General features: G+C 34.6%; 1 protein-coding gene across 1 annotated transcript in view; it reads left to right on the top strand.

Annotated features, from left to right (window-relative positions):
* The window catches only part of ADAM7 (ADAM metallopeptidase domain 7), a 68,981-nt gene that overhangs the window by 41,304 nt on the left and 14,726 nt on the right, over positions 1–12,951 (top strand). The window contains exons 13-16 of the mRNA XM_070506532.1: positions 722–811; positions 1,835–2,030; positions 2,446–2,548; positions 3,530–3,719. Of these exons, the coding sequence (XP_070362633.1) occupies positions 722–811; positions 1,835–2,030; positions 2,446–2,548; positions 3,530–3,719 (579 nt within the window). The remainder of the gene's footprint in view (positions 1–721; positions 812–1,834; positions 2,031–2,445; positions 2,549–3,529; positions 3,720–12,951) is intronic.

Genomic DNA, 12,951 nt, shown 5'->3' with positions numbered 1-12,951 from the left:
AGCACTGCACAATTCAAAAGAAATCTAATAAGATGGTGATTAAGAGTCTCCATGATCAGAGTGGGCACAGTGACATGTCCAGGGGTTACAACATCAAATGTCTCAGATTAAATGTGAGAAGAGGCTCTTAACTTCAGAAATTGATGCTTTTGCCCACGCACATTCCTTGGAATGGTTCTACAGTTTTGTTGTAACACAAGAAGTGCCTTATATGACAGGATGCAGACAACATTTTGCAGTTTTAATTTTGTTTGAGCAGATAGGGCCTAAGTGTCCATTCTGCAGTTATTATTTAATGATGCATTAAAAAAACAAAGGCCCATCTGAAATAGTTGGCACCTTGAGAAAAATGTAAAATCAGACCTTCAGAAGTTGTATTATCTCACATCAAACCTTTAGTATAGAGAAGCAGCAGGACCCTTCCAGAGAACAGAAGTCTTCCGGAGAACAGAAGGTCACAAACTTTGGACTTTGTAGGCTGCCAGTGAGGATTCATTAGCTGTAGAGTACTGAACAGCCATATGGGAAGGAAACAAAGTCAAGTCCCCAACAACAACGGCAAGGAATAGTCTTTATATACATGTCATAGCCAAGGATCATGCATTCGTGTTAACTCTGGAAGACAGGAAATGCTAAATTATACAGAAGCACAACTAATTAACTCTTCAAACAGGAGCCAACTACAAGCAATTTCTGATCTTTAATTTTTGATTATTGCCAGGAGTGCACTAATCCTTGCTGTGATGCAGACAAATGTGTATTGAAGCCAGGATTTAGTTGTGCAGAGGAAGAATGCTGTGAATCTTGTCAGGTAAGATTCTTTGCTAGGACTGGGTTTCTCTGTTTTCAGTCTATTAAGTGTACATGTGACCAGAGTTGTCTGATCACTGAATGACCTTATGTCACTAATCCCAGATTGCGGCTAGGCTTTCTCATACCCAATAGAGCCTCTTATGAGATGCTCTGACATCTAAGCATGGGACAGTGCTATGTTCTGGGGGGTGGAGAAGTGGGTAAGCAGTGCTTGTTTTAGGAGTGGTCTTATATGACTAGCATTATTTTTGTTCCATTGTAAAGCATTACCAACATATTTAACCTGAGCTGGGATTGTGGGAGGGAATTGGCACCCCAACAACAGTGAAATGAAAGGGAAAAGGATTGTACTGGAATTAGAAAGTGATAGTGACTAGTACATGGAGATATATTCCTAGGAAAGACAACCAGAAGTCCAAATGACTTTGTCCAAGGGTTTATTGATGCTTCTTTCATCCCACTAGATTGTGAACTCACAAAGGAAAAGAAGCATGTCTTATACATTTTCAAATAATTCCAGAACCCAGCACAATTAAATGCATACTGAATGGCTGAATAAGAAAATATTTCCATGGAGATCCCTTAAGCAATGAAAGCCAGGGTATTTTTCTAGTTCATATGGAGAGATCTCATTTCTTGGGAGTAGAGATTCCTCATTATAGATAGGCAAGTGTTCCCAGTTGTGTAGAGAGGCAGGAGGAAAGGGATGTGCTGGAACAAGGGATGAAGAAGACGAGATAAACAGAACACGTATCCATTTCTCCATTTTATGTCCATTCCAACTCTGTCTAATGCTCTTCTAATACCGAATTTCAAAAACACTATCTTGTCATTCCTAAAATTATGTAAAAGCCAAGACATTTAAAAATGATAATAGTTCTCAGTGGAATGGAGAAGGAAGTCATGATCCATCTTTAAAACCTTTTTTAGGTAAATTAAATGGGCGGGCCTTCCTCCTGCTTACTGAATCTTATCTACCTAAACATGTCCAAGATTCAGTCTCTTTGTTTTTCTTCAACAGATGAAAAAAGCAGGGTCCATATGCAGACCAGCAAAAGATGAATGTGATTTTCCTGAATTTTGTACTGGCCACTCTTCTGAGTGTCCTAAGGACCAATTCCAAGTAAATGGATTTCCTTGCAAGAATGAAAAAGGCTACTGCTTCATGGGGAAATGTCCCACCCGGGATGATCAGTGTTCTGAATTGTTTGATGATGGTGAGAGGCAATTAACAGTGAAAGATTGATAAAGATAATAGCCACTCTGTCTATGTTATTGTCCTGTAGGAACTTGGGGGCAAGACTGAAGGCAAAGCCATTTGTGGCACTCTTCCAAGATATTACCTTGCATCTCTCTGGATATTCCCTTTAATATTAAGTGATATTACCTCTAATATTCATTGATTAGCTCAGTATGGGGGTTAAGGTATGTTTGCTACTTTTTTACATCCATACGTCTTCCTAAAATATCCTCCTGAGGCAATAAGATAGTTTTTAATTATTTATTTATCCCACCCTGCTTCACCACTACATGACACTGAAATTTCAATTACGTTCGAAAGTAAGGTATTTTATGATTCATAATATTTATGCTTTCATTGTTTTACTTTTATCATACCATTTTGTATCCCAGAGGCAAAAGACAGTCCTGATATCTGCTACAAGATGAATAAAAAAGGAAATAAATTTGGATACTGCAAGAACAAAAAAAATGAATTAATACCCTGTGAAGAGAAGTAAGTGCCTTATAAAGAAAAGTAAGTGTCTTCAAAGAGTGTTTTGCAAAATCAGAACAAGTCTTATTCTGACAGCTGCTACCCTCTTTTAACTGAAGAGATAGGAGGAGAGAGAGCACACATCTCTGGCAGTGTGAGCTGGCATTTATGTACTGTATGTATTTGCTGAAGGGCATGGAATATACGGGAGGAAAGAAAGAAAAGATTTAAGATTCTTAGGAAAGAAAGGGAGAAAAAGAAGCTATGAAAAAAGAGAAAGCAGTAAACAGGAGGAGGGGGAAAATAATTAGAAAAAGTAAAAAAAAGAAAGAGAGAAGGAAAGAAGAGAAGCCATAAAAAAAAAAAAAAAAGGTAGAAGTTGAAATTGGGAGAATGAGAGAATTGGAAGTTAGATCTGATTTTAAAAAGCATGAGCTGAGACACACTTCCCAGATTTGTTTATGACATTTGGCAAGGCATTTTGTGTGTCACAAAACAGGATTTGAACTCCAAATAACAAGAAAACCCTATGGTCAAACTCAACTCTGCTCCTAAATATATTAGGTGCAAATGGGCAGTCCAATTGCTGTCTGATCTGTAAAACGAGGGTTATAATGATAGAAACCTCCAAAGTTTGTTGTGTAAATCAACAGATGTGCTCCATATAAGAAAAGATAAGATAAATCTTAGTGTCCTGATTAAAGTTTTGCTAATTTAAATTATTAATAAGAAATATTCTTCTGTAAACTTCAGGTAATATTGATTTGTGAGAATCACAGAGATATCATAAAGAAATACAATCACTTTACGTCTTCATCTACTCATCTCAGTTCCCAGGGTCAGGACTTTGACGCCCAACGGTTTACCCTGACGCTCCTGGCCCCTCTGCAGCCTGCTGACAAGGCTGGGTCTAGGAAAAGTGACCAGACCACTTCACTGGCAACACAGTCTTTCAAGTTCTTTTTCTGGTTCTGAGTCTGAGAATCTCTCTTTTTCTTTCAGAGATGTCAAATGTGGAAAGTTATACTGCACTGGAGGGAAACCGTCATCTCTCCTTGGAGAAGAAAAGATCTATCACCTTAAAAAATCTCCAAAGCAGAATTTCACCATTGACTGCAAAACCTTTTTTTTATATCATAATTCTAAAGATTTTGGCCTGGTTGCTCCTGGAACAAAATGTGGAGATGAAATGGTAAGATGAACACCCTTTGTTTTATTAAAACTTTTTGGTTCAGCCACTTTAAAACATCATTGGATCCTATCACTGGTTCCAGAGGGCCCAATATGGGACAGCAGAAAAAAAATGACAACTTTTTTTATTAGGCAGAGTAGCAATGACACTGTAATAAATGTTCATTTTGACTAATCTTTGTTATACAAAATGATATGTAAATGTTATAAACATGCTTAATTTTTACAGTAGACATCTAATGAAATTATAGACACAATTTTTTGAATTAATTTGTCAATGAAGTACCTATACATTCTTCATTTAGCTCTTCACTCAACCATATTTACTGGGCACATACTGTGGTGCCAGTAACTGTACATAGACAATGGAAAGATGAGTGTTTTTGACAATTTCATAGATTAATTAAATATATCATTACAATCCAACATAAGTGTTTTCATAGTGGTGTGACCAATGTGTATTTGAGTCCAAAGGAAGAAGTGACTGACTTTATTTCAGAATATGGAATAGCACCATATGATGCCATTAAATGAGTGATGTTTCAGCTTTGACTTGTCGAACAACAATTTTCAACACACAGAAAATTGAGAAAAGGCTTTTTAGAAAGAAATACTTGCATAATTTGCAAAGATATGAAACATATGGCTAGTCAGGTAACTGAGAATTTTAGGGTGAAATGGCCAAAAAATGAAGTTGAACAGGTAGAATCAGGCCAGATTGGAAAGTGTATATCATTTCAAGATAAAAACTTTAGAATGTGTACTAAAAACAACAGCTAGCTCATCAAAGTTTATAAACACAAGAATATATGGAAAACATATATTTTATTTAAAAATTAGCTATTCTGAATTGAATAGTTTGTGGATATGGCTTCTTCTTTCTCTTTCTATGTTAACCACATACAAATATTACAGTGTAATTCATATAATGTGATAGAGAAATAAATTGGAAAACAAAAACTGAGAATGCATAGAAAGAAATTAGAATTTAACAATTTAATAGACCTATATTTCAAGTCCAAATATTTAACTATGCAGTTTCCCATTAAAATGGCTAAATAAATATCAAAATGGTGAGGAATCTCTATTTGTGAAAATTTAGGTATGTGTCCAACACACATTAGAAAGTTCAAGGACTTACAACAAGATACAGTGTTATGAGACATCAGGTTGAAGAAAATACCAAACAATTTTCTATTCACTTCAGTAAGGAAAATCAGCCAGAGGTGCAAAGCAAAAGTATAACATCACCTTCATAGAACTCTATTAAGAGTGGCAGAGATTGAACAAAGGGGTGGAAAGGGGAGCAGTTGTTAAGGAACACATCTTGATCTTATAAGTATGTTGTGACCATGTACTACCACGTAGAGTGCCTATTCTTTCAAGAGAAGTCTTAGTACAGAAGCACACCAATCACAATGGTGCCAATTATTGAATCAGTTCATAATGAGGAAATTCATGCACAGCAAATGCCAGTCTACAGAGGTATCACAAAGATACTAGTTACACAATTTTTCATTTAATTTTTTACATTGACCTACTATTTTTAAACATGAGGAACTTAAAATGCTTTAAAAACATTCTACTTTTTCTTAGTAGGTATTCTATCTGAGTAAATTTTAATTTGGCATGGGAAAAGAAGGCAAACATCTTTCATTGCCCCTGGGTGCCCTTTTTCATAATTATACTACAGACCTTTCAACATAGATAAGAAAAAGAAAAGAAAAGGAAAATAAAGAAAAGAGAAAGGAAGAGAGGAGGATAGTAAAGTGGAGAGGGAAGAAGAGTAGAAGGGAGGAAATTAGTTAATCCATTCTCTGGCACAGAGGAATTGCTTCAAAACTGTCTCTGTAGTTATCTCTTATTATAAACATACAAAAATGTCAAACTCAAAATATGAAACATCTCAATATTTCCCTTTATTTGAGCCTGAAATACTTGAAGGGAGATCTACATCAGTTTTAAAACAGTCCCCCAGTGTTCAATCATGTATATAGAAAATCCATTATGTAAGGATAAACAAAGAGGACAAACAAAAACAGACACAAAGGAACCCAACAGTGTGGACAAAGGAGACCAATCTGAGGAATCATAGATGATAGTGCCCTGTGAAACAGATATACATTAAAACAGAGGGAAATCCTTTAGAAAAAAGATAAATTTACATTTTTATAATATTTAAAAAGATAAATCTATAAAAAGTGGTATAATTTGAAAACAAGAAGCATTGTCTTCAAAGTACAAAATAAATCATGATTGCTGGCTTATATGTAATTTGGGCAGTAAGTCATAGAATAGATACTACAAAAAAGTAGTAAATTAGAAGCTAAACTTCTTAACACAGAAGAATAAGAGAAAGGGATTTTTAAAAAATAGAGTAAAATGATTAAAAGCTGTAAAAACAGCTCTAAGAAATCTGATACAGATTTAACAGAAATTACAGATAAAGAAAATAGAATGGAGGTAAAAATATAATTAGAGAAATAATAATGAAAAATGTTCCTGAGCTGAAGGATGCATAAAATAAAAACTCAGTACCAGGAAAAATTCTTAGAAAGAGATGAGCATTTAGAACTACCCTGAACTATACCATGAAGTCAACAACAAAGAAAATGCTCTATAAGCACAAAAGAAGGCAAGCATCACTTTTCAACCAGAAAATTATCAGGTCTCTATCATGTTTATCGCCAACAAAAAATACCAGAAAATAATAGAAAGTCTAGAGAGCTTTAAGGAATGGAAATATTGGGATCCTAAAACCATACATACAGCCAAGTTATTATTTCAGGCCTTAAAGCAATAGAATGACACCCTCACATACCTATGACTAAGAAAATATACAGCAAATTATACAGCATTTATTTTCTGTAGAGAAAAATAGTCAAGAAAGTACTCCAGCAAAGTGGGAAATGAATTTAAATTGAAAAGTTAAAATGAAAAGACAGGATATTAAAGAAGTAGTTGCAAGCAAAAAATTCTATAACTCTTGTGAGTAAATTATAGTTATCTATTATTAATATATTTATTATGAGAATTTTAAAAATATCTTGAACAGTAGTGAATAATAGCAATTTTTGCAAATCTGAAATCTCCACTTTCTCAAACAAAAAGAACTGAGAAGAAGAAGAAGGAAGTAAAAATGTGACAAATGCTGGATTTTACTTAAGGAGGAGTTAATGCTTATTTGGTCTTGAACATAATGGAGTGATTTAGATTCAAATATTTTAATGTAATTGAATCAATGTTTAGAAAATAGAATATATAGCTTTCAAGTTAGAAAAAATAATTGTGGAAAAAAGTGATAAATATAAAAAAGGTAACTTATAATGTCTAACATTAGAAATCATATAATAAGATGAAAGAAGTGGGATTAAACATATAATGACAAATAGGAATGGATTAAAATTTCCCTATTTCAGATTTTAAAATAATCTTTGAACTGGTAGCAACAAAGAACTTCCAGGCAGTGACATCAGCAAGATGGTGAAATAGGAGGTCCCCTACTCATATGTCCCCACAGCAACAATAATTTAGCAGCCATCCATAGAAAAAGTCCCTTTGTAGGAGCTTTGAAATCCAGGTAGGAGTTTGCAAAACCTAGGCGGAGCCCAAGATGAAAGAGGTCCATTTTGAGAAAGTAGGCCCATGCCTAGGTGGCAGGTTTGTTAACCATAGTCCTAGATGCAGACCCAGAAATAACTCTCTTTCCTTGTTGACTTGGCTTGGGCCCGATTTGACCTTGGTCCTGGCACCAAAACATCTGCCACAGCATCCATCCATATCTCTGGAGGTAGACCTGCAGATCTTGGTCCAACTGTGAATCCAGAATAGGTTCTGTAACTCAGTTCCAGTCCTTCCCAAGCTCAGGCCTTCCTCCCCCGGGAATCACCAAGATAAACACCTGTCAGTGCTTCCAGGGGCAGGCTTGCTGATCTCGGCCCTGGCTGTGGACACTGAAGTAGCCCTTGAATGAGTTGCAGCCCTGTTAAGCCAGTGTGTGGTGTTAGTTCTGCCCACCTAGAGACCTGCCCAGTGACCCAGCAGGAGCCCTCCCAAGGATCCAACAAGTGACATACCAATCTGTGCACCTGGTAACAAGCCTGCTATCTATGGACTCCACTGCAGATGCTGTAGTGGACCCTTGTCATGGTGCCTGTTCACTTGGCCAATGTCCTGGAGGCACTGCTGTCCACCCAGGGATCAGGCAGAATCCATGTCTGCTCAAGTCCTTAGTCACGGGACAGAAAATCATAGACTAGGCAACAGTCACATAACCTGGCTCCAACCCCATTCAACTGTAATCCTGGAGGTAATTACATCAGCCTGGGGACCCAATAGGAGGTTTTTACTTGACAAAACAGTCTGGAAAAGCTGGAAGAGATGTCTGTTCCTTGAAATGCACAGACGCCAACACAAGGCTACATGGATCTTAAAATTCAGCTAAATATGATACCACCAAAGGAAACTAATAAAGCTCCAGCAACTGACCCCAAAGAAATGGAGATCTAAGATTTGACTGAAAAAGAATTCAAAATAATTATCTTAAAGAGGCACAATAGGATGCAAGAGAACACAGACAGATGATTAAATGAAATCAAGAAAGCAATGCATGAACAAAATAAGTCTAAGAAAGAAACAGAAATCATAAAAAAGAACCAAACAGAAATCCTGGAGCTAAAAAATACAATAACAGAAATGAGAAATTCAATAGAAAGCTCCAACAGCAGACTAGATCATTCAGAAGAAAGAATCAGCAAACTTGAAGACAAGTCATTTGAAATTAGCCAGTTGGAGGAACAAAAGAAAAAAAAACGAAAAATAGTTTAAAAAGCATATGAGACTTATAGGACACAAATGAGAAAATGAATATAAGCATTATGGGAGTCTCAGAAGGATAAAAGAGAGAGAAAAGGGCATAAAGCTTATTTAAATAAATAATGGCTGAAAATTTCCCAAATATTGGGAGAGATATGGACATTCAAATTCATGAATCTCAAAGGACCTCAAGCAAGACTAACCCAAAAAGATTATTCTGCAACACATTATAACCAAAGTGTCAAATGTCAAAGACAAAGAGAAAATTTTGAAAGCAGCAAGAAAAGCAACTTATCACATACAAGGGAATGCCTATAAGATGATCAGCAAATTTCTCCACAGAAATCTTGCTGGCTAGGAGAGAATGGGATGATATACTCAAAGCGCTAAAAGAAAAAAGAACTGCTAACCAAGAATACTATAACCAGCAAAATTATCCTTAATAAATGGAGGAGAGTTAAAGACAGTCTCAAACAAAATCTGAGGGAATTCCACCACTATCCCTACAAGAAGTGCTAAAGGGAGTTCCTTAAGCTTAAACGAAAGGATGCTAAGTAACAACATGAAAACATTTGTAGTATAATGCTCACTGGTAAAGGTAAATATAAAGTCAAATTCTGAATGCTCTAATACTGTAATGGTGGTATGTAAGTCAATTTTAACTCTAATATAAACGTTAAAAGACAAGAATATAAGAATAACTATAGATACAATGATTTGGTAATGGATATACAATATAAAGAGATGTAAATTGTGACATCAACTGCATGAAATACGGGGTGAAGAGGAGAAGTAAAAGTGTAGAGTATTTGTATGCAATTGACGTTAAGTTGTTCTCATCTTAAAGTAGACTAATGCAAGTATAATATATTTTATGTAAGCCTCATGGTAACCCAGAGGGAAAAAAAACTTCTAGTAGATACTCAAAAGATAAACAGAAAAGAATCAAAGCATACCATTACAAAAAATCAACACATCACAAGGGAAGATAGCAAGAGAGGGAAAAACAACAAAGAAATTACTAAAGAGTCAGAAAACAATTAACAAAATGACAGTAGTAAATCCTTAGCTATCAATAATTATATTAAATTTAAATGGATTAACATTTAATCAAAAGACACAGAGTGACTGATAGGTTTAAAAAAAGAGAGATCCTACAATATGCTGCCTACAAGATAGATGTTATTTTTAAGGACACAGATAGGCTAAAAGTAAAAGGATGAAAAAGGTATTACATGCAAAAGGCAACCACAAGAGAACAAGAGTGGCTATCAGACAAAATATACTTTCAATCATAATCTGTTACAGAAACAAAGATCACTATATGATGATAAAGGTGTAATTCATCAAGAGGATATAACAATTGTTAAGTATATAGGCATCCAACATTGGAGAACCTAAATATACAAAGCAATTATCAACCAAACAGAAGGGAGAAATACAGTACAATAATAATATGGGTCTTTAATATCCCACTTTCAACAACTGATAAATCATCTAAACAGAAAATCAAAAAAGAACCAGTGGGCTTGAATAACTTTATAGATCAATTGGACTTAAGATATATATACAGAATATTCCATTCAAAAGCAGCAGAATCACACTTTTTTCAAGTGCACTTGGAATGTTTTCCAAGATTTATCATATTTTGGGCTACAAAGCAAGTCTTAACAAATTGAAGAAGACCACAATAATATCAAATATCTTTTCTGACCACAATAGTATGAAACTAGAAATCAGTAACAGGAGGACAATTGGAAAATTCACAAATATTTGGAAACTGAACAATATATTCTTGAACAACCAATGAACAAAGAAGAAACCAAAAGGGCATTCAAAAAGTATCTTGGACAAAAAAAAAAAATGGAAACACAACGAAACTTATGGAATGAAGAAAAACCAGTTCAAAGACGGAACTGGATAGCAATAAAGCCTACATTAAGAAAGAAAAAAGATCACAAGTAAACAACCTAACTTTACTCCTCAGGAAACTAGGGGGAAAAAACACTAAGCCTAAAATTAGCAGAAGGAAGGAAATAACAAAGATTTATAGAGCAGAAATAAATGAAATAGAGACAAGAAAGACAATAGAAAATATCAACAAAACTAAGGATTTGGTTTTTTAGACAAAGAAAATTGACAGAACTTTAAGTAGACTGATGAAGAAAAGAAGAGAGTGGACTCAAATAATAAAATTGTAAATGAAAGAGGAGATATTACAACTGATATCACAGAAATACAAAGGATCATAAGAAGATACTATGAACAATTATACAGCAACAAGCTGAATACTTAGAAGAAATGGATATATTCCAAGGAACATACAACTTACCGAGACTAATTGGTGAAGAAATAGAACATCTGAACAGAACAACGTGAGTAAGCAGATTAAATCAGTAATTGATAATCTCCCACAAGAGAAAAACCCAGAATCAGATGGCTTCACAGGTGAATTCTACCAAAAATTTAAAAAAGAATTAGTGCCATTCCTTCTCAAACTCTTTCAAAAAATTGAAGAGGAGGGAACACTTCCAAACTCATTTTATGTGGCCAGCATTATCCTCAGATCAAAGCCAGACAAGGAAACTATAAGAAAAGAAAATTATACGCCAATATCCTTGATGAACATAGAGGCAAAAATTCTCAACAAAACACTAGCAAACTAAATTCAACAGCCCATTAAAAAGATTATACACTATAATCAAGAGGGATTTATCCATGGGATGCAAGGATGATTAGACATATACTAATCAATAAGTGTGACATAGCACATTAAGAAAGTGAAATACAAAAATCATATAATCATCTGAAGAGATACAGAAAAACTATTTGGCAAAGTTTAATATCCTCTCATGATAAAAAAAAACTCTCAACAAATTAGGTATAGTAGGAATGTACTTCAACATAATAAAGCCCATATATGGCAAACCCACAGCTAACGTCATACGCAATGGTGAACAGCTAAAAGCTTTTCCTCTAACATCAGGAACAAGAAAAGGGTGCCCACTCGCACCACTTCACTTAACATAGTACTGGAAGTCCTAATCAGAACAATTAGGAAAGAAAAATAAATAAAAGGCACCCAGCTTGGAAAGGAAGAAGTTAAATTATCTCTGTTTGCAGATGATATCTTCTACACAGAAAATCCTAAAGATTCCACCCAAAAACTGTGAGAAACCAATAAATGAACTCAGTAAAGTTTCAGAATAGAAAATCAATGTATAAAAATCAGGTGCATTTCTACACACTAAAAACAAATTATCTGAAAAAGGAATTAAGAAAAAAATTGCACTTACAATAACATCAGAAACAATAAAATACTTAGGGATCTTTTTAACCAACAGGTGAACGATCTGTACACTGAAAACTGTGACTTTGATGAAAGAAATTGAAGACACAAATAAATTGAAAGATATCCTGTGTTCATGAATTGGAAGAAATAATATTGTTTTAATGTCCATCCTACCCAGAGCAATGTACAGATTCAGTGCAATTCTATCAAAATCCCAATGATATTCTTTACAGATATAGAAGAAAAAATCCTAAAATTTGTAAAGAAGCACAGGAGACCCTGAATAGCCAAAGAAATCTTGAGCGAAAAAGAACAAAGCCGGAGGCATCACACTTCCTTATTTCAAACTATATTACAAACCTATAGTAATGACACAGTGTAGTACTGGCATAAAAACAGACGCATAGATCAGTGGAACAGAATACAAAGCCCAGAAATAAACTCATTCATAACAGTCAACTAATCTTTTACAAGAGCACCAAGAATACACAATGGGGAAAGGATAGTCTCCTCAATAAATGATGTTAGGAATACTGGATATCTAAATGCAAAAGAATGAAATTGGACCCTTATCTTACACCATGAATAAAAATTAACTCAAAAATGGATTAAAGATTTAAATGTAAGGTATGAAACAGTAAGACACTTAGAAAAAAACATAGGGGGAAAACTCATTGACGTTGGTCTTGAAATGATTTTTTTGTATGCGACACCAAAAGCACAGGCAAAAAAGCAAAAATAAATAAGTAGGACTATTTCAAAGTAAAACATTTCTTTGCAGCAAAGGAAACAATCAACAAAATGAAAAGGCAACATATGGAATGGAAGAAAATATTTTCAAACCATATATCTGAAAAAGGATTAATATATAAAAGTTATTAGTAACTCATACAACTCAATAGCAAAAATAAAAGGAAAACCAACAAATAATCCAACTAAAAATGGGCAAAGGACCTGAATATACATTCTTCCAAAGAAGATATATGAATGGCCAACAAGTATATGAAAAAGTGCTCATTAATCCTCAGGGAAACGCAAGTCAAAACCACCATGCTATATCACCTCACAACCTGTTAGGATGACTTATCAAAAAGACAAAAGATAAGTGTTGGTGAGAATGTGGAAG

The sequence above is a fragment of the Equus asinus genome, chromosome 3 (genome assembly GCF_041296235.1).
Source record: "Equus asinus isolate D_3611 breed Donkey chromosome 3, EquAss-T2T_v2, whole genome shotgun sequence".
Classification (NCBI taxonomy): Eukaryota; Metazoa; Chordata; class Mammalia; order Perissodactyla; family Equidae; genus Equus; species Equus asinus.
The sequence above is the reverse complement of the archived record's forward strand: the minus strand, read 5'-3'. Positions and strand labels throughout refer to the sequence as shown.